General features: G+C 46.2%; 1 protein-coding gene and 1 pseudogene across 1 annotated transcript; both read right to left on the bottom strand.

The window, feature by feature from the left end:
* Positions 1–6,152: 6,152 nt before the first annotated feature.
* On the bottom strand, positions 6,153–9,421 carry LOC136521531 (uncharacterized). The gene is made up of 2 exons (XM_066515276.1): positions 9,168–9,421; positions 6,153–7,630 (listed from the first exon to the last, which is right to left on the bottom strand). Exon 2 carries the CDS (start codon positions 7,620–7,622, stop codon positions 6,513–6,515), a length of 1,110 nt encoding a protein of 369 aa, XP_066371373.1. The 5' UTR covers positions 7,623–7,630; positions 9,168–9,421; the 3' UTR covers positions 6,153–6,512.
* Positions 9,422–9,696: 275 nt separating this feature from the next.
* On the bottom strand, positions 9,697–11,208 carry LOC136524113 (leucine-rich repeat extensin-like protein 1; annotated as a pseudogene).
* Positions 11,209–20,678: the final 9,470 nt, after the last annotated feature.

The raw sequence follows: 20,678 nt of genomic DNA, 5'->3' as shown, positions 1-20,678 counted from the left end.
TTTTGTAGACATGTCTTTCACATAGAACACCTGACTCACATCGGCAGCAAGGACGAATGGTTCCTCTTTGTACCAAATATTGTTGAGGTCCACTGTTGTCATTCCATACTCTTTGTCGACTGTTACCCCTCCTCCGGTCAGCTTCACCCATTGGCACCGGAACAAAGGGACTTTAAAATTAGGTGCGTAGTTTAGTTCCCATATCTCTTCTATGCGGCCATAATATGTTTGTATATTCCCATTTGGATCTGTTCCATCTATGCGAACACTACTATTTTGATTGGTACTCCTTTTATCTTGGGCAACTGTGTAAAATGTATTCCCATTTATCTCGTACCCTTGGTACGTGAGGATATGCCACGATGGCTGCCTAGCCAATAAATACAGTTGCTCATCAATATTGTCATCGCCTTGACATTCTTTTCGCAACCAACCACTGAAACTTTCCATGTGCTAACGCCTAATCCAAAGCTTCAGTCTTCCCTAAAAATTTAGATCGTAAGAACTCCTTATGTATCTCGATGTACGGATGCACCAATGACGAGTTCTGAAGAACTGTATAGTGTGCTTTATTGAAATAATCGTCTTCCATGCCGATATATGTTTTCTTCCCTAAAGTTCCTTTACCACTGAGTCGCCCCTCGTGTCGTGATTCGGGAACACCAATCGGGGCAAGGTCAGGAATAAAGTCAACACAGAACTCAATGACCTCCTCTGTTCCATAGCCCTGGGCGATGCTTCCTTCAGGCTTAGAACGGACTTTCACATATTTCTTCAAGACTCCCATAAACCTCTCGAAGGGGAACATGTTATGTAAGAACACAGGTCCAAGAATACTAATCTCCTTCACCAAATGAACTAGGATGTGTGTCATAATATTAAAGAAGGATGGAGGGAACACCAACTCAAAGCTGACAAGACATTGAACCACATCATTCTGTAGAGTAGCTAGTTCCACTGGATTGATTGCCTTCTGAGAAATTGCATTAAGGAATGCACATAGCTTCACGGTGGCTAGACGTACATGTGGAGGTAGAATTCCTCTTAAAGCAACTGGAAGCAATTGCATCATAAGCACGTGGCAGTCATGGGACTTTAAGTTTAGGAATTTCTTATCTGGCACATTTATTATACCCTTTATATTGGAGGAGAATCCCGATGGGACCTTGATGCTGCTTAGACATTCGAACATGTTGTCCCTCTCTTCTTTGCTAAGCGTGTAGCTAGCAGGACTTAAGTAATGACGTCCATCATCTGTCTTCTCTGGATGAAGATTGTCTCGTTCTTTCATGCCCTGCAAGTCCTAGCGTGCTTCAAGTGAATCCTTTGGCTTCCCGTACACACCCATGAATCCTAACAGGTTCACACAAAGATTCTTTGTTAGGTGCATCACGTTGATTGCGTGGTGGACCTCTAGGACTTGCCAATAGGGTAGCTCCCAAAAGATGGACTTCTTCTTCCACATGGGTGCGTGTCCCTTAGCATCTTTGGGAATAGATTCACTGCCTTGTCCCTTTCCAAATACTACTTTCACATCCTTGACCATTGCGAGTACATCTTCCCTGGTTCGGTTATAAGGCTTCTTCCGATGGTCTGGCTTACCTTTAAAATGCTTCCCTTTCTTTCTTACTTGGTGATTCAACGGAAGGAATCGACGATGGCCAAGGTATACGACCTTTCGACATCTTTTTAAATATATACTGTCAAGGTCATCAAAACAATGTGTGCATGCATTATATCCTTTGTTTGTCTGACCTGAAAGATTACTTAAAGCAGGCCAATCATTGATTGTTACGAACAACATTGCTTGTAGGTCAAAGTGTTCTTGTTTGTACTCATCCCAGACACGTACACCTGGTTTGTTCCATAAAACTAGAAGTTCTTCAACTAATGGCTTCAGATAGACATCAATATCGTTGCCAGGTTGCCTCGGACCTTGGATGAGGATCGGCATCATAATGAACTTCCGCTTCATACATAACCATAGAGGAAGGTTATAGATACATAGAGTAACTGGCCAAGTGCTATGACTAGTGCTCTGCTCTCCAAAAGGATTCATACCATCTGTACTTAAGGCGAACCTTAAGTTTCTAGCCTCATTTGCAAACTCTGGAAATTCCCTGTCTATCGCTCTCCACTGGGACCCATCAGCTGGGTGTCTCAGCATATTGTCTACCTTACGGTCTTCTTTATACCACCGCAACAACTTTGCATGGTCTTTATTTCTGAACAAACGTTTTAAGCGTGGTATTATAGGAGCATACCACATAACCTTGGCAGGGATTTTCTTTCTAGGACGTTGTTCACCCTCGATGTCACCAGGATCATCGCGCCTGATCTTATACCGCGATGCTTTACATACCGAGCATTCATCCAAATTCTCGTATTCATTGCCATGGTAGAGGATGCAATCATTAGGACATGCATGTATCTTCTGGATTTTTAATCCCAATGGGCAGACAACCTTTTTTGCTTCGTACGTAGTGGTGGATAATTCATTTGGCTTCGGAAGCATCTTCTTTATGAGGTTCAATAAATTCCCAAATGCCTTGTCGGATATACCATTCTTTGCCTTCCATTGTAGCAATTCCAGTATTGTACCCAGCTTTTTTTGCCCCTCTTCGGCCGTCGGGTATAGCAACTTCCTATGATCCTCAAGCATGCGCTCGAACTTAACTTTCTCTTTTTCACTTTCTCATTCTTGTTGTGCATCACGAATGGCATCGCCAAGAGCATCACCGAGATCATCTTCTACCGCTACCTCTTCTTCATCTCCTCCCATTGTAGTATCATCAAAGGCACCATACTGAGCAATAATGTCATCAATGTCTAAATCTTCTCCTTCACCTTCTTCCATCATGACCCCGCTTTCTCCATGCTTAGTCCAACATATATAGTTTGACATGAAATCTGACTTAAGCAAATGTGAATGAAGACTCATTGAGCTTGAATATTCCTTTAAATTCTTACATAGGGCACATGGACAGCACATGAAACCATCCCGCTTATTTGCCTCGGCCACACCTAAGAAATAGTGCAAGCCCTCAATAAAGTCTTGGGAGCGGCGATCGGCATTGTACATCCAATGGCGTGACATAATCTGTATTACACGACAAATTATGAAAACCTTGAATATAATTTAGTATTTTATTACACAACATAAATGACACACACACGGTTGATTAATTAACTAAGTCTGGCTACAACGTAAGCAACCCCAACTATCACTAAACAAACTAAAACTACAATGCACTTCAGTAACATAATTATTTCGTGATCGTACGCAACTAAAACAGATAAATCATTCTTCTGTTGAATATCAATAAGCTTCTCCTGCTGGCTCACTGCCTCATCAGCAGTAGCCGCTACCTCAAGCGCACCCAAATTCTGCACATATGTAGCATAATCTTCCTCCCAGTACCAACCATCGCATCCATTGCCCTCCCACTGTAATTAAAGCCAAAAAATATTTAGTCAAAAATATTCAAGAAAAGCAGGTCAATTAGCCATAAAGATAAAATGCGTAAGAAACTCACATCGCGATCCGGGCACTTGTAGAAAACACGGCTCTTGTTGGGTCCCTGTCTCTTGACTCGGTACTCCATCATAATCTTCTGCTTACACTTGCCGCAGATAATGTGAGGGAGTTTTGGCCTCAGTCGTTTCGCAACCGAACAAGAGGCCGATGATCCGGTACCAGTTGTCATCTACTTTCTATACTTATTTTTGCAAACTAGTGTAAATTTCATATTTTCTAAAATGATATATTTAAACAAAACTAGTACGAATTTCACATGTTTCAATAAATAACCACCCGTACTAGTTGACCTTGCTTACGTGATCATCTCGGCCAGCATTTCTCCACCGGACGGCACCGTACTTGGCCAAGGAAGAGCTCCGATTCTACGAGAAAGGGAACACGGTCTTCCACGACCGTTGCAGCTCTCCCTCGTAGCATCAAAGTTCCTCCTTGACGTCCGTTACCGCTCGGCAGAGAACATGTTGGCCGAGCTGAACACGGTCCGCAAGTTCAACTAGTACGGATTTTCTATAATTTTCTAACTATTTACTAAGTTTTTCATTTCATGAAAAATTTAATTCTAAAAAAAAGCATGATTTCTAAGTAGTTCATTTCATGGAAAAAATAATTCTAAGTGACCTGCTCGATATCGGCGAGCTCGCGGACGTTTAGGTTGCCGAGGATAGTAACATTTGTAGATGACATTTGTAGGTCTGAAGTTATCAAATATCCATCAAATTATAGCTCAAAAACATGTTTCAATAAATAACCATCCATACTAGTTGACCTTGCTTACGTGATCAATTCGGCGAGCATTTCTCCACCGGACGGCACCGTACTAGGCCAAGGAAGAGCTCCGATTCTACGAGAAAGGGAACACGGTCTTCCACGACCGTTGCCGCTCTCCCTCGTAGAATCAAAGCTCCTCCTTGACGTCCGTTACCGCTCGGCAGAGAACATGCTCGCCGACTTGAACACGGTCCGCAAGTTCAACTAGTACGGATTTTCTACAATTTTCTAAGTTTACATATAAAATCATAATAAAGTCCAACATATAAAGTTACACATGCATCTACATCGCAAAATGAGATAAGCTACTGATAAAACATAAGAGGATTAAGTTTGTTACCTCCAAAATCGAAGAGCAACACCAATGGAGGGGGAGAGAGCAAGAACAACAGCAAGCTGAAAAACAGAGGCAGTGAGTTTGAATGGAATGGCTCGGGCTCGGGGAGGAAGAAATGAGCTGAATTATAGGCCGGGATTATTAGTCCCGGTTAGGGGTCCAAATCGGGACTAAAGATTAATCTTTATTCCCGGGGCATCACCCAAACCGGGACTAAAATCTTTAGTCCCGGCTGGTATTACCAGCCGGGACTAAAGGTTTACCTACCTTTAGTCCCGGTTGGTAATACCAGCCGGGTCTAAAGGCCCCTGTCCCGCGGACGACCGTTGGGCAGGGACCTTTAGTCCCGGTTCGTATTACCAACCGGGACTAAAGGGTCCTTTAGTCCCGGGGGCAAAAAATGTCGAGGCTAATGCCAAATTGGGACATCGTTCTAAAGTCTGTTCTCTAGTAGTATAGTGGCGCGGCAACTCGAAGCTCCGCTCCCCCAAACCATGGCGAGCGCAAGGGAGAGAAACAAAGAACGAGAGAGATACCAGTCGGTGGTGCACTAGAGGGAGCAGCGCCCGGAGCGAGGAGCGAGGGCGTGTTACAGGAAGGGGCGAGGAGCGCGCGGCGTGCGATGGGGCGCGCCGCGGGGGAAGCGCGGCAGCAGCGAGGCAAAGTGACACGGTGTGTGGACGGACGCCCCAGGCCGTGGCATGTAGGAGGCCCAAACGGAACCGGGGCATGTTTCACTTTCACAGAGCAGCAACTACGGCATCGATCGGCTTAAAGAAAAAAAAAAAAACTACGGCATCGACTGGCGCCTCCGTTCTTCCGGCTGTGTGCTTGACTGCTGGATGCCGCTGCCTGCTAGTTCTTGTGGCCACTTGCACCTTTTTCGCATTTCGGAGTCATCGTAGTAGTGACTTCCATTATCTGAGTGTGAACCAGGTTTGACTTCTACGGAGCCAGTATGGAGGCAGGTGATGCCAGTACACTTTCACCACCCAGTAGCCAGTATGAACTTTGGGAAATTATGCCAACTTTCAGTTCGCAGAATCACAACAGCACTTCACCAGGTAACCATTTGCTTACCACAATGGATGGCCATCAAATATGAACTGCCTCTGAAAGTTCGTATATAAGCGCATGATAATGACATGTTGCAGAAACAAATTTAGGGGCTGTTCGGTAGTAACTCCTAAAATTCCTGTCACATCAAATGTTTGGACATATCCATAGAGTATTAAATATAGACTAATTACGAAACTAATTACATAACTTACGACTAATTTACGAGACGAATCTTTTAAGAATAATTAGTCCATGATTTGACAACATGATGCTACAGTAAATATGTGCTAATGATAGATTAATTAGGCTTAAAAATTCGTTTCGAAAATTAGCCTCCATCTATGTAATTAATTTTATCATTAGTCAATATTTAATACTCCTTATTAGTATCTAAACATTCGATGTGACATGAATTTTAGGAGCAACTAAAGAACACAGCACCCCTACCTGTAAATGAAAAACATGGGCGTACAAACCCACAGGCACCAGCAGTACATTGCCGGCAGTAATCAAACCAGGCAAAGGGCGTTTCGCCCGCACTTACATGCAGGAACAGAGTACCATGTAGAGACTAATAACCGTGCAGCAATAATGACTCATTCTAGTACAACTTGACGAGAAATCATGCCATAAGCAATAAGCATAGCAGAGAACCAATCTTGTGATCCGCACAATTGTACTTCGGCAGTATCAACTGAAATCACGATAAGCCACATTGTGAATAGTTTTTCTATGTGCGCTAGCCCCTCTTCAATCTCCAGGAACAAATATGTATACTAAAACAATGTTCGTGTCTCGATGGTGGTATCACTGGCTTTCAGTTTTACCGGTTTGTTCAGGGCCGTTACCATTTGAGTCATTTGATCCAGAGCTGCCAGCAGCCCCTTGAGATTCATTGTGCTCGTCATTGGTGGATGTGCTAGTTTCAATTTTGGGATTCACCTGCTCACCATTGTTAGACGTTTCTGTAGCTCCATCACCCTTGTTAGATGTCTCTTCTGAAGAACCATTCACTCCACTGGAAGAATCTCCTTGGGAGTTCTCTGCCTCAGTTGAGACACTGCTGTTCTCAGAGTTCTCTTCTTTGGAATATGACGCTTCAGTGGCTGTACCCGTTTCTGTGCCCTTCTCATCATCACCAGATGCAGTCTCAGTATTTTCTTCTGCAGAGGTGCTATCAGATGAGTTACCCTTGTCATCACCAGATCCAGTCCAAGATGATGCTGTTGCACTTTCATCTTCCAATCCAGTTTCAATATGGACAGCCTCACCGGTGCCATGCTCAGATGAATCTGAGGTAGTGGAAGTTGCATCACCTTGGTTTTCACTGGCATCATTTTGTGAATTATCAGTATGAACTGATGGTATATTCCCTGTTTCGTCAGCAGCAGTTGAATTGACTTCACTTTTACTCTCAGCAGCAGAGTTGGATTCAGTATCATGCTTGCCTTCTTCTGCATGACCGGTGGTTTCATCTTCATTGTTATTATTATTAGCTTCTGTATTACCATCTGCACTGTTGACTTGTCCTTCCGCTTCTGACCTCTCAGTGTTTCTCTTGTCATCTTCATGCAAGTTAGTACTGTCTTTATCGAACACAGTTTCTCCAGTATTCTCATTATGATCAAAAGTATCTGAATGATGATCTACAGCACCTTCCTCTGGTTTAGTTGTTACATCAGAATTGTCGCCAACCATGTAACTACCTGCCTTTTCTTTCCTCCCCTGGAACATGCTTCTATCACTATGGGCAAACTGGTCCTCAGCATCATCCAAGTACTCATTTTTCTTATCAAAGGAATGCTTCACCTGATACAGGAGCCAAAAAATAACACCTAAAAGTAAGGTAGCTTGGAGTAATGTTTTGATTCTTGATCCCCTGTTCCTTTGGTTCCGGCTATTTGAATGATGAAGCATGTTTACACCTGGTTAAAAAATGCATAATGAACGTGATATCACCAGTTAGTAAGTCAGCACAAGACACAAAATAAAACAAGATAACCTGAGTAGGTGTTCGTGAACATAGCACAACAAAAACAGTAGGTACAGTAATTGTATTCCGTAAAGTCTTCCAATGTTACTTTCATGCTTTATTGATAGAGAAGGAACAAAGTACACACAAATATTAAAGCTACTTTTTGGGCTGGGTAGTTTCTGAGTGGAACTCCAGTGAAAGATGGATGTTAGAACTTATGATCTACTCCCTCTATTCCAAATTATAAGACATTTTGGCTTTCACATACATATCTTTTGTTATGCACTTAGATATACACTATATCTAAGTACATAGTAAAAACAATATATGTAGAAAAGCAAAACGTCTTATAATTTGGAACGGAGGGGGTAAGATCTAAGAGAACAGATATGGGTTCAGAAGGAAAGACTGTCTTCCTGGTGAAAGGATGTCCAACTATACATAAAAGCAAAAGATTCACATAGTTTATGCAATATTGTTTGCAAAACGAGAGAAACATTGGAACATAAGATAGAGAGGGAGTGAAAAGATGTACATAAAAGGAAGCACTTAGAAGGCCATAAGCCCATACTATAACAGAAAACAGTATCGAATATCAATTTATGTGCTGCACGCATGGAGTATTGAATGCAGCTCTGGTTTCCCCTTTCCTCAAGCAACAAGCACAAAGCACAATAAAGCATACATACATGGTAGCAATTTACTATGCTCTCAGCTCCTGGGGACACATCTAGTTGCAATTTCACGGGAAGCAGTTTCCAGATCAGCATATGTTTAGCCGAATTCAGAAACAAGCTAGTTAACAGAATGTAAAGTGAGTTATTGAGGTTCAAAATGTAGACATCCAAAACATTCATGTCAAACTACAACTAAGGGTTAACACCAGCTAGTCGTATATAATATGCGGAGTTTCCAAAGGGGTCAAACTGTCAGCCGGTAGATTGCGAAAATAGGCAGCAAGTTGGACGTGATTTGAGCAAGAATGGTTGAAGAAATGTCACTTTCCTCTTCCGTTTATGGCTGGATTTGCAATGCAACCTGGAACATGCCAGGTCACTCCCACCCGAAGCCCCCCATAAAAGGAACCTGGACTCACTGTCCCACTTGCCGATCCGATTGTGTGGAACAAGCAAATTCAGCATAGGAACATCCCAGGCAGGCCGCAGGCACCCCCCCCCCCCCCCCCCCCCCCCCCCCCCCTGAGATTGGAGAAAGGGCGAAGCAGAGTAGCAGACAGGGGAGGCAGATGAAACGCGGCGCGGAATCAACTAGGCTAGACGAGCGGCGGCAGCGGGACACATTTGCTCGTTCGGCAGCGAGCGCGCAGCGCAGGTAATCGCGCATGGAAGCCACTACACAGTCCACACAATCGTCCGCCACACACTCGGTGGAGGCCCGATTCATCAGACCTACGAAACCAAGCGCCTCGCGAGTAGTACGACGTTGGAGGGAGCGCAGCGCAGACGAGGGTCGAGGAAGGGACGGACCTGGTTGGTTCCGGCGGACGGGCAGTTGAAGGCGAGCCACGCCAATGGCGCCGACGGCGAGGCCGGCGGAGGACGCGATGCGATGCGGTGCGGCGGGAGAGCGCGGGGTGACTGCCGCGTGACCGGGGAGGACCCTGCGTTGATGGAGGATGATGATGGGTGGGGTTAGTTGGTGGCGACGTGGTGGGTATTGGGTTACATCTGGGACGTGAGCGTTTGCTTTTCTTTATTTTGTCCGGCGGCGTGCATCTTGGATCTGGGCATCGCGCTCGTGATTTGTTCACGGCCTCGGCCGGGCCGCTGCCTGCCTGCGGCGTGGTTGCGGTCGCGCCTTGGATTCTTCGCTCGTGGCCTCCCCCTCGTGCTCCTGCCCGCGGACGCGACAGGCGTCGCACCTGCCCCCTGGTGCGTCGTACAGTGGATTCCATCGGTCTTTGATTATCGAGAAAATTCCTTCATTGCCATTGAAAACTATAACAATCCCTTAGTTGCCATTCAAAATTACATGTTTCCTTCGTTGCCATCGAATTTAGATTTTCCGTTCCCTCGTTGCCACTGCTGTTACAGAGGAGTCACGGCGTGAACTCGCTCCCGCGGGAGTGGGAGTAGCAGACGATGGCGGCGGGTTCCCTGCGATTCTGCCTCTGGGAGTCGACGACACCGGCGTGGGCGGCTGGCTGCCGCTCCCGCGGCCGCGGTCGCCGCGTGCGTGGCCACCGCCCGGCGTCGGGGTGTAGCCCGGGGCTTCCTAGAATTGCGCCTTGCTGCAGTCGAACGGGTGTGCCGCGGCGGCCGCGCACTGCGACGGCGGGCGCTGGGCCGGCGCGCCGGGGATGCAGTTCCAAGCGCCGTCGGCGGTGGCCTTGGCGCAAGGCGGGTGCGAAGTGAAGAAGTTGTCGGTGTAGGTGAAGTTCCTGAGGCTGGCGAGCGCGCAGACTCCCGCCGGCATGGCGCCCTCGAGACGGTTGCGGGCGACGTCGAGCTCCTCGACAGCAGCAATGTTAGCGATGCTGGCGGGGAGCTGTCCCTGCAGGTGGTTGACGCTGACGTCAAAGACGGTGAGCTTCCGGAGCAGGCCGACCTGCGGCGGGATGCATCCCGTGAGCTCGTCGGTGATGAGTAGGATCTCGTTGAGCGTGTCGGCCATCTGTCCGATGCTGGGCAGGATGCACCCGCCGAGGCGGTTGTGCGCGAGCACGACGACGGAGGCCGGGGAGTTCCCGAGGTTGGCCGGGATCGGGTTGCGGAGGCGGTTGGAGTTCAGGAAGATGGCGTCGAGTGGGCGGTCGAAGAGCGCCAGCGGGATGCTGCCCTCGAAGTCGTTGAAGCGGAGGTCCAAGTACCGCAGCGCCGGCAACGACAGCACCACCTCCGGGAACCCGCCCACGAAGCGATTGTTGCTGAGGTCGAGCTCGTGGAGGAGGTGGAGGTGCGCGAACGTGCGCGGGACGACGCCGCAGAAGCGGTTGGAGTTGATGTGGAACAGCGCCATGTCCGGGGCGCCCAGCAGCAGCGACGCGGGAAGGTACCCCGCGATGTCGGCGTGGTTGAGGTCGATCCCGGCGACCACGATGTCGTGGGAGGTGCTGCCGGGAAGGGGCGCGCAGAAGACGCCGTTGTAGGCGCAAACATTGGGCCCCACCTAGTTGGCGGTGACGTTGGAAGGGTCGAAGAAGATGGCGGTGCGCTTCCACGCCTGCAGCGCGGCGTAGGACGCCCGGAGGCGAGGGTTCGGGAACGCCCACGACGGCGGCGCGTCGAAGCGGGACGCGAGCGAGGACGCGTACGACTCAGACACGGCCCCCTCCTGCTGCGCCGCCGAGGGGCAGACGAGCAGCAGCAGCAACGCGAAGGCGCGGTGCGATCCGGCCAGAGGAGAGGCAGGGAATGCGAGCCGGACGGCGGGTCGGTCTTGTGATCTAGAGAGAGAGAGAGGGGAGAGGGAAACGTGGAGCAGGCAGTGGCATTCAGAGCAGGCACATGGGGCTAGGACGGGCGCGTGTGTGTGTGACTGATGAAGGCAAGCGCAGCGCAGGCTCATCACACAGAGTCACATGGGGGCCAGCTGCACAGCAAGCTCAGTTCAACTCATCTCGCTGATTAGTCATCACTCATCACTTCATTAGTGTGTGTGTGCGCTGTGTCTGTTTGCGCCTGCGCCTGCGAGCGCGCTTCATCACGGTCACAGAGGAAGGGAGAGAAGTCACGCTGTGACTGCTCTGTGACAGCAGTGGCAACGAGGGAACAGAAAATCTAAATCCGATGGCAACGAAGGAAACATGTCATTTTGAATGGCAACGAAGGAATTGTTATAGCTTTCGATGGCAACGAAGGAATTTTCTCTTGATTATCGGAGATCCAGCTGCACGCCAACGCTTTGACAAGGACTGTGCTGCGTGCGGCGTAATTATGTGGGCGCCGGCGCCAGCTTCATCACAACGCCCGCTGAGATCGTGATATGTTTGCCTACAACACCATAGAAGCGGTGCCGGCACAAGCTGCGACGGCCGAGTGCCAAGCAGGAGGAGGGACTAAGCATAGATATATAAATCCCAGGTCCGGTAGTATTAGCAAACTCATAAAAAAAGAGATAGAACTAATCAGATGGCTCAAAAAGACAATATTGATATTTCTTTTCTAGTTTCTTTTTCTTACGGCCCTCGGGTAGGGAGGAGGCGAGGAGTCACGCTGCACACAGCCACTCTGATTATGAGTTCACGATGTGCGCCTTATACACGCGGAGCTGGCGAGCCGCGCCGCCGCGAAGAGCTAGATTACTAGAGACACGGATACGACGCACGAGGACGGCGACCAGGCAGGGCTCCACGACGACGACATCTTGATTCTTGGCTTCTTATGAGTTGCGATCACCGATCAGTTATTTAGGCCCAAGGTATTTTTTTCTTTTTATTTTTAATCTAAATTAATTATTTGTATAGTATTCCAGACTTGTAGTACTTTGTACCCATATAGTCATATTTTTTTTTCTAATTTAGGTGTTAGAATTTTAGAATGTTACCTAAGAAACATTTGTCATGGGTGAGAAAAGAAAACGAATATACTGTTTTTTAATCTACATTGTTCCTCGGTAATTATCATACATCTACAAATATATTGCTTAATCTACATTGTTCCTCGATAATTATCAGACATGTTAAATTAAAAATATGTTATTGAATTTGCTTTCGTTTTGCAAGTAAAATTAGCGCCTATATATTATAAGATTTTATACTTGATTAAGAGGGGTTGTTGCGACGAGATCACTAGAGGACCCTTAAAATCCTATGACGGCAGTGCATAGAAGTGTTAGATACTTAGGTAAATTTAGGTGTATTGATCCAAAAATTAATAAAAATCTGTGGCAAACATGTAATCCAACAACAAAGTGTTAGATATCTCCATTGATGAAGAGTTTAAGTGCAAGCAACGGGAGTATACACTTTGGACCGTGGCTTGCAGCCCCCTCGAAGAGGCGGCTGGTTTGGCCGGCAAGGGTTTACGGTTGTCCTAACTCAGAGAGAAACTGGATCAAGGGTGTGCAACTAACTATATAGTGGTTCTTGTATTAGAATTCTATGTTGTTCCATTATGGTTTGGGGCAAGTATGTGAGAACGAGATGACGGAGATAGGGGAAAACCTCAATTCATTTCATTCATCAATACAAGTATATATAGGTTACACATGACTCATCGTTTCATCTGACTGATCGGTTCCTCTTCTAGGTGTTTCACATTCTAATACCCTCCCGCAATGTCAACCGGGAGAGGATCGAACGTTGAGACTGGAGCGGAAGTTGACGAAGACAGCCGTGGGCTGACCTTTAGTGAATATATCGGCATACTAAAGAGAGGTAGGAACATGAAGAACCTGGACAACACCTAGAGCCACGCGCTCCCGAACAAAATGTAGATCAATCTCCACATGTTTGGTCCTCTGGTGATGAACATGATTAGTTGACAGATACACGACACTTATGTTGTCGCAATAAACATGAGTGGCACGTGTCAAGTGACGACGAGTTCTCCCAATAATTAGCGGAGCCAACATGCCTTGGCCACAGCATTGGCAACACCTCTGTATTCAGCTTCGGCACTGAATTGAGATACGGTGTGTTGGCGCTTGGAGGACCAGGATATTAGATTATCACCAAGAAAAACACAATATCCGGAAGTAGAGCGACGAGTGTCCGGGCAGCCGACCCAATCAAATCATGTGATCGGCTGCTGGACAAGGAGAGACCAAACTGTATGGTGCCTTTGACATATGGTAGAATCCGTTTGATGAGAGCAAAGTGAGACTCACGAGGATCATGCATATGTAAGCAGGCTTGTTGAACGACATGTGCAATATCAGGGCGAGTAAGAGTTAAGTATTGTAGGGCACCTGCGAGACTGTGATATAGAGTAGGATCTACAAGTGGTCCTTCATGAGCGGACAACTTGGATTGCACCTCAATTGGAGTGGAGCACGGATTGCAATTGGACATATTTGCCTTCTTCAAAATTTCAGTGGCATACTTGGCTTGCGAAAGAAACAGACCTACCGATGATGATCGGTGAGCAGAAACCCCCAAGAAGTAATGTAGATGGCCAAGATCAGTCATAGCAATTTCTTGTTGTAGTGAGCAAATAATGTGCTGAAGAAGAGACTATGATGATGCAGTGAGTATGATTGTGGTAGAACCTCCTAAATTATAGGGCCCACATGCACCTGTCATTATCCAATGACCCTTGACGACTATGTATATGTTCCCGGTAACTTAAGAAGCCTATCGGGTGTCCTCGGAAAACCTGAATCATCCATAATTTTTTCCGAGCAGGATCTATTACAGAGTCATTGCAGTATTTCAACAGCTTATTCATTAATTTACATCAAAGTAAAATAGCGGAAGTCTTACAATAACTTAATTACAAAACAGTTGTTTCAAATCTTATAAACCAAGTACGATTATTATTACAAACCATAGTAGTGGAGTAGCATTAGTAACATAAAACAAAACACACAATAAAAGTGCCCTGCCCAAGGGCCACACATTTACTTGTTATCTTTGATTTGAACAACCATCATGTAGCATGGTTGAAAGCAGACCTGCTCATGAGGCTCACCTGCAACAAGGGTTAAAGAACCCTGAGTACGAAAGTACTCAACAAGACTTAACCGACGTAAAAACGGAGAAGACTCAGGAATGCAGGCTCAGGGATTCAAGGTAAGGCTTTAACAAGAATCAAAGTTCTTATGCGTAAAAGCTCTCTAACAAGATTCTTTCTTTCAACATTTAAATCATCATAAAGATCATATATAAAGCTGACATGATCCATATTGAGATCATGAACTTCATATCAAACGCTTTCTCAAATCTTACTCAAGTTCTATTTGTTAACTACGATGATGAACAGTGAGTTGAGTCTCCATAACCGAGGAGCAACGACAATTCGAACTGATCATAACCCAGCTGGGGATTCCCAACCACACGCCATATGCAGGTCCCTGACCTACATATACCAACCTATCCTCAGATTCTCTAAAACAAGAACGGGTCCGCGCCACCCCGAGAGCACAGTACTCCACCAATCCAGCCCATTGCCACATGGGTACACGCTACTCTCGTCATCTCTCCACTCCCAGTGCGCGAGTAGTCATTCTCGTAATAGAATAGCCGAGTTAAGGCTTACCGAAGTATGTGGCCAGTACTACAAAGTCTCATCTCATGCAATTCAACAACGGATGGTTCTTAATCGACATAGGCAAAAAGAACGATGCCTTGTGGCTCTCATACACCGAGTCCGTCTGGTCTAGATTTATTACTCCACATGATTATATCTCATGATTCATAAATAACCAATCGTATGCAATAAATCATTTATATCTCGCAGGTGACAAGTAATCACCCGACTTTTATCGGCCTAAGCATGACTAAGCATAATTAGGCATTCTTGAATTAAAGCTGGTAACAAGGTTGATATGAAAAAACAAGGTTGGTAATGCACCAATTAGGTTTCTACTCAACTCATAATCACTTAATGCAATATTTAAAAACAAAAGCGATATAATTTGTAAAACACAAGGTAGGTTTAAATGCATCCGGGGCTTGCCTTGATTGTCAGAATAGTCAGGTTCTGGAGATGCTCCACAGATATCAAACCCGACCTCAACAGGTGGGTTGACTTCCTCAACAACTTGGTTGACTACCAAGTTCTCACTTTCGTTCAGTACACGTAGTAACAATGCCATGTTTAATATGATGCGAGATATAAAACAAGATGCTTGACGATGGATGCAAAAGTTAATAACTTGAATACAACTTTCCTTCATAGAAAAAGTTACAAACTAACAGCTAACTAAACCTCCTCTAGGGTTTACTTAGATTAACACTAATGACCTTAGTGGGGTTATACAAATTAACATTTCTTAAACACAACTTGATCGTAAACTCAAACAATTACTTAAAATGCCAAGGATCATTTTATGCTAATGATCCAAGGTCATCACTCAATCCCAAATTCAAACAAAACCTAAGTCATTAAGGTTTACTATTTGTTTTAATTAATGAATTCATTAATTCAAAATTATGAAATAAATCAACTTTTTCTAAATGAGCCCCAAATTTTTGTGAAGGCTCATCACATGATAACTAAGTGTAAAAACAATTTTCATAATTTTTGGACAATTATTTAAGCCTAGAAAAATCATGGAATCCTATTTATTAATTAATCTAAGCAATTTTTATAATGTACTAGAAAGTAACATTTAATATTTTTCCTAAATAGTTCACATCTCAGAGAGGTCACACAAAAATTTTCATAATTTTTGGAGCTCTATTTATCTCTACACAAAATAAACAAATCACAGCACTATTTAACCATTTCTGCAAAATAGAAAAATTCATTTTCACTTAAACAACCACTGACAGGGTGACCCCACTGGTCAGCCCGCACTAACCACGACGGCGAGGCCCTCTGACCGGCGATTACTCGTCGGTGGTGAGGTCTCCGACGGTATGGATGGAACCAACATGACCTCCCCAGCGCCGCGCTTCGACTAAGGGTACTGGTTCAACATCTAGACTACTACAGAGCCCTTGCCAACGACGATGGCGGCACGGTGGTGTCCTGCCGAGATAGCGACAGTGATCTATGACTTTGTCGGCAAAACTAAAGTCTCCGGCGTAGTCAGCGCCTCCTAACGGACGTAACCGAGCACCTAATTGAATCAACAGCACTCCACAACACTAGCAGCGACGCGCGCAGCGGCACGGCGGAGCAAAACTCGCCGGCGTCCTGCGGTCCCATGGCTACGGCGTGGTAGAGGTAAAATAGATCACACATGCATGATCAGTGGCTCACCCCGAAGCTGATGCGTGCAAGAACGACGGCTAAGGCAAGGCGGAGCTAAGTCATCGGCGTTGGAGACGACAGCGGTGGCATGAACTCACGGCGAAGCTTCGTTCTGAGGAAAACAACTGACCAAATGATCAACGATTAAGCTCAAGAACATCACAAGAGAATGAAGATCAAGGAACAACAAAAGATGAAGCAAGAGACCCACCCGAACTACCTATACAAGGTGGAATGGATCTCGGTGGATCCTCGCCGGAGTTGGAGGAGACAAGGCTACGCCGAGCAAACCAGAGGGATAGAAACTGCGCAAGTGGGTGATATGGAGGCGCTAGGTAATGGCGATCATGGTGACATGCTCAGCTGAGGCTGGGAGGGCTCTATGGCTCCGGCGCAAACTCGTCGGAGCTGGGCGGCGCTGACGGGAAACAGAGGAAATGAGAGAGCGACGGAGGGCGCTCTCAGACTATCAGGCGAGCGGAGAGCGACGGGAAAGGTGCACTTGACACGTAGCAGCAACATAGACACGTCGCAGTAGGAGGTGTCGCTCGTAGGCACGCGTGGAAGCCGGTGGAAGCTTGCCGACGGCGAGAGCTGCCTGCTTGCACTGTTCAAGCTATTTACCGAATTGCCACTCGTTCATTTTTCAAATTACTTTCAAATTTGTATGATAACTCAAAAATCTCCAAAAATAAAAGTTGCTCCAAATTCAAAGTTCTACAACTTTGCTTTAATAACCATACTCAAATTCTATCTACATTTAACAATAAAAGTTTAAAATCAAAAGGGGACACTTTAAGAATTTATCCCCTTTCAAATTACTTCAAATTTTATATAACAACTTTGAAAACTCCAAAAACCAACTTTGTACACATTAACAAGCTCTACACTTTTTCTTTTAGGCTCAACCCCAAATTGTGCTTAGATTTTGAATTAGGTTTTTCCAGGGTAGAATTAAATGCTGGAAATTAGGGTTTTGGAATTCCAATTTAACACTAAGGTTTTGAACTTGATTCATCCCATACAAGTCAACACATATAATCATAAAAGTAAACTTGTTTTAGTGAATGCATATCAAAGTTTTCACTAACACAAGAATGATGTGCAATGCATATGATGACATGGCATATTTTAGTATTTAAAACACCAGAGGTGTTACAATGATGTCATCCACATATAGAAGAAGGTAGGCCACATCTGTTCCATGAGTGAATATGGACAGCAAGGTGTCACATTGAGAAGCCCGGAATCCAGTTGAGGTGATGAATGCTTGGAAATGACTATACAATGCCTATGGAGCTTGCTTAGGGCCATATAAGGCTTTGTTGAGCTTGCATACATAATTAGGGCGAGCCAGGTCAACAAAGCTAGGGGGTTGTTGATAATAAATAGTTTCACTGAGGGTGCCATGGAGGAATGCATTTTTGACATCCAATTGATGAATGGGCCAATCATTGGAGATGGCAAGAGATAACACCGTGAGTATCGTCGCGGGCTTCACAACAGGACTGAATGTTTCATCATAGTCAAGGCCTTGTTGTTGAGAAAAACCACGCACAACCCAATGAGCTTTATATCGAGCAAGAGTTCCGTCAGCATGGAGCTTATGACGATAAAGCCATTTCCCTGAAACAATGTTAGCATTCGATGGTGGTGGCACAAGATCCCATGTTTGGTTTGCAAGAAGAGCCCCATATTCTTCCTCCATAGCATGTTTCCAATTGGGATCAGAAAGAGCACCTCGATATGTTTTTGGAAGCATGCTGATGTCTCCTAGAACAGCGGACAAGTTAAAGATTTGTCGGGGCTGACTGATTCTTGATTTTCCCTGAGTTTGCATAGCATGCTGACTAACAGTGGGTGGAATAGCAACAATTGGCGCATTAGAGGAGCGTTGAGCAGCAGGGATGACACCTGAGGCAGCAGTCGATGCACCCAAGATGGAGGGCGTAGTAGCCACGCCACCAGGGCCTGATATCGAAGGCCCAGTAGGAGACCCATGCGGTGGTGCCGGATCAATAATAGTAGGACTACCCACACCGACAGTCGTAGTCGAGCCACCAATAGGGGGTCCGAGCAGACATGCCAGATCGGTAACAGGAACCCCCGATGTGGTGGGGGCGTTTGACGTAGAGGTGGCCGCTGGCACAGTCGACGCGGGGGTGCCGTAGGCACGCTTGACGTGTAGGTCGCCACCTGGTGAGCGGGGCTACTGGCACTGGGTACCGCAGTGGATGCAGCCCCGTCATGGCCACCAGGCGCCACAGCGAACGTAGCCCCATCATGGCCACCGGGCATCGCAGTGGACGTAGCCCCATCATGGCCGGATGTCGCCATGGGCACTATAGCGGACGCAACCCTGTTATGACCGCCGGGCACCGTAGCGGATGCAGCCAGTCATGGCCAGATGTCGCCATGGGAATGACGCCAGACACCACCTGATCATCTGTGTCATCCAGAAAATCATATGCACTCAAAGGTGCCGGTGAGTGACGAGCAAAGGGGAACTGTTGTTCATCAAAGGTGACATGACGGGAGGTGAACACACCATTTGTGGTGAGGTCTAAACAACGATATCCCTTGTGATTGTCAGGGTAGCCAGAAGAATACATTCGACTGATCTCAGTGCGAGTTTGTGTGTCATGGTAGCGGAAAGATTTGGATAGCAATGGCATCTAAACACATGGAGGTGATCATATGTGGGTGGTGTACCAAGAAGGGCTTGGTGAGGAGTGCGGTTTTGAAGTGTTTTGGTGGGGTGGAGGTTGAAGAGGTGAGTGGCGGTGCAAAGAGATTCAACCTAATAGGCAAGGGGCATCGATGCTTGAAATAATAAGGTGCGCATAATGTTATTGATGGATATGATGACACGTTCGGCTTTGCCATTCTATTGTGATGTGTGAGGACAAGAAAGACGAAGATGAATACCTTGCGCAAGGAAAAACAAGCGGGTTGCATTGTTGTTGAATTCACGACCATTATCACATTGAATAAACTGCACACGATAGTTGAAGTGTGTAAGAACATAGCTATGGAAATTGCACAAGGTATTGAACGTGTCGGATTTAAGAGCAAGAGGGAAAGTCCACAAATAGTGAGTAAAATCATCCAATCACACGAGATAGTATTTAGATCTAGAGATGCTCATAACAGGAGATGTCCACAAATTATAGTGAATCAACTCAAAAGCTTTAGTGGCACGGGATAGGGAGTTGGAGAATGGTAAATGACTGTGATGACCTAATTGACAAGCATGACAAAGCTAGGTGTCATGAGAATTAGGTGTAATAGAAATGGATTTATTGGTACGCAATCGGGAGAGAACTTGAACACCAGGATGCCCCAAACGCCGGTGCCATGTAGTCTCCAGGGCAGCAAGGAGGGCACGAGGAGTAGGGGTGGACATGGGGAGGAATGGGTAAAGGTCTCCCAAGCTGTCACATTGATGGAGCACCGCCTTGGTTTGGAGGTCCTTCATAGATAAACCAAAATGATCAAATTCAACCGAGCAAGAGTTATCTCTGGTGATTTGACGAACAGAAATAAGATTAGCTATAAGCTCTGGAGACACAAGAACATTCGAAAGATGTAAAGACTGGGTAGGTGTAGGGAAGGAGGTTTGACCGGAACAAAAAATAGGTAGGGTTGAGCCATTGCGAACAATGATGTTGGAAGGGGAATTAGAAGTAGTGGTGATAGAAGAGAGGTCATCGGAGGACGAAGAGAGGTGCGAAGATGCACCGGAGTCCATATATCAGTTCGCCTAGGGCTGTTGCAGCGTCATGGTGCTGAGGGCGCTTGCCAGAGCGGCTTGATTCCAGGACGCTGTGGGATCAGCAGCGGGGGCACCGCTGCCGTAGCCGAAGATGGGGGCGCTGCTGCCATAGTTGAAGCCAGGGGCACCGCTGGCATAGCCGAGGCCGGGGGTGGTGCTGTTGTAGCTGTAGCTGGGCCGCCACTGCCGTAGCCGGGTTGAGGAGACCAAGGTTTTTTTTATCGGCCGAAATTTCCGGAAATTTCCGAAATTTCCTTTCTATCCATAGGGTCCGATAAAATTTGGCATCGGCCAAATTTTTCACTTTCTTTCCTGCTTCCACACAGACAACCCAAATTCAGCCGTGCGACAATCCCATACTATAATGTTTTATTCTTGTTTTTATCTGTGAACAAGTGATG

This window comes from Miscanthus floridulus, chromosome 18, assembly GCF_019320115.1.
Source record: "Miscanthus floridulus cultivar M001 chromosome 18, ASM1932011v1, whole genome shotgun sequence".
Classification (NCBI taxonomy): domain Eukaryota; kingdom Viridiplantae; phylum Streptophyta; class Magnoliopsida; order Poales; family Poaceae; genus Miscanthus; species Miscanthus floridulus.
The sequence above is the reverse complement of the archived record's forward strand: the minus strand, read 5'-3'. Positions and strand labels throughout refer to the sequence as shown.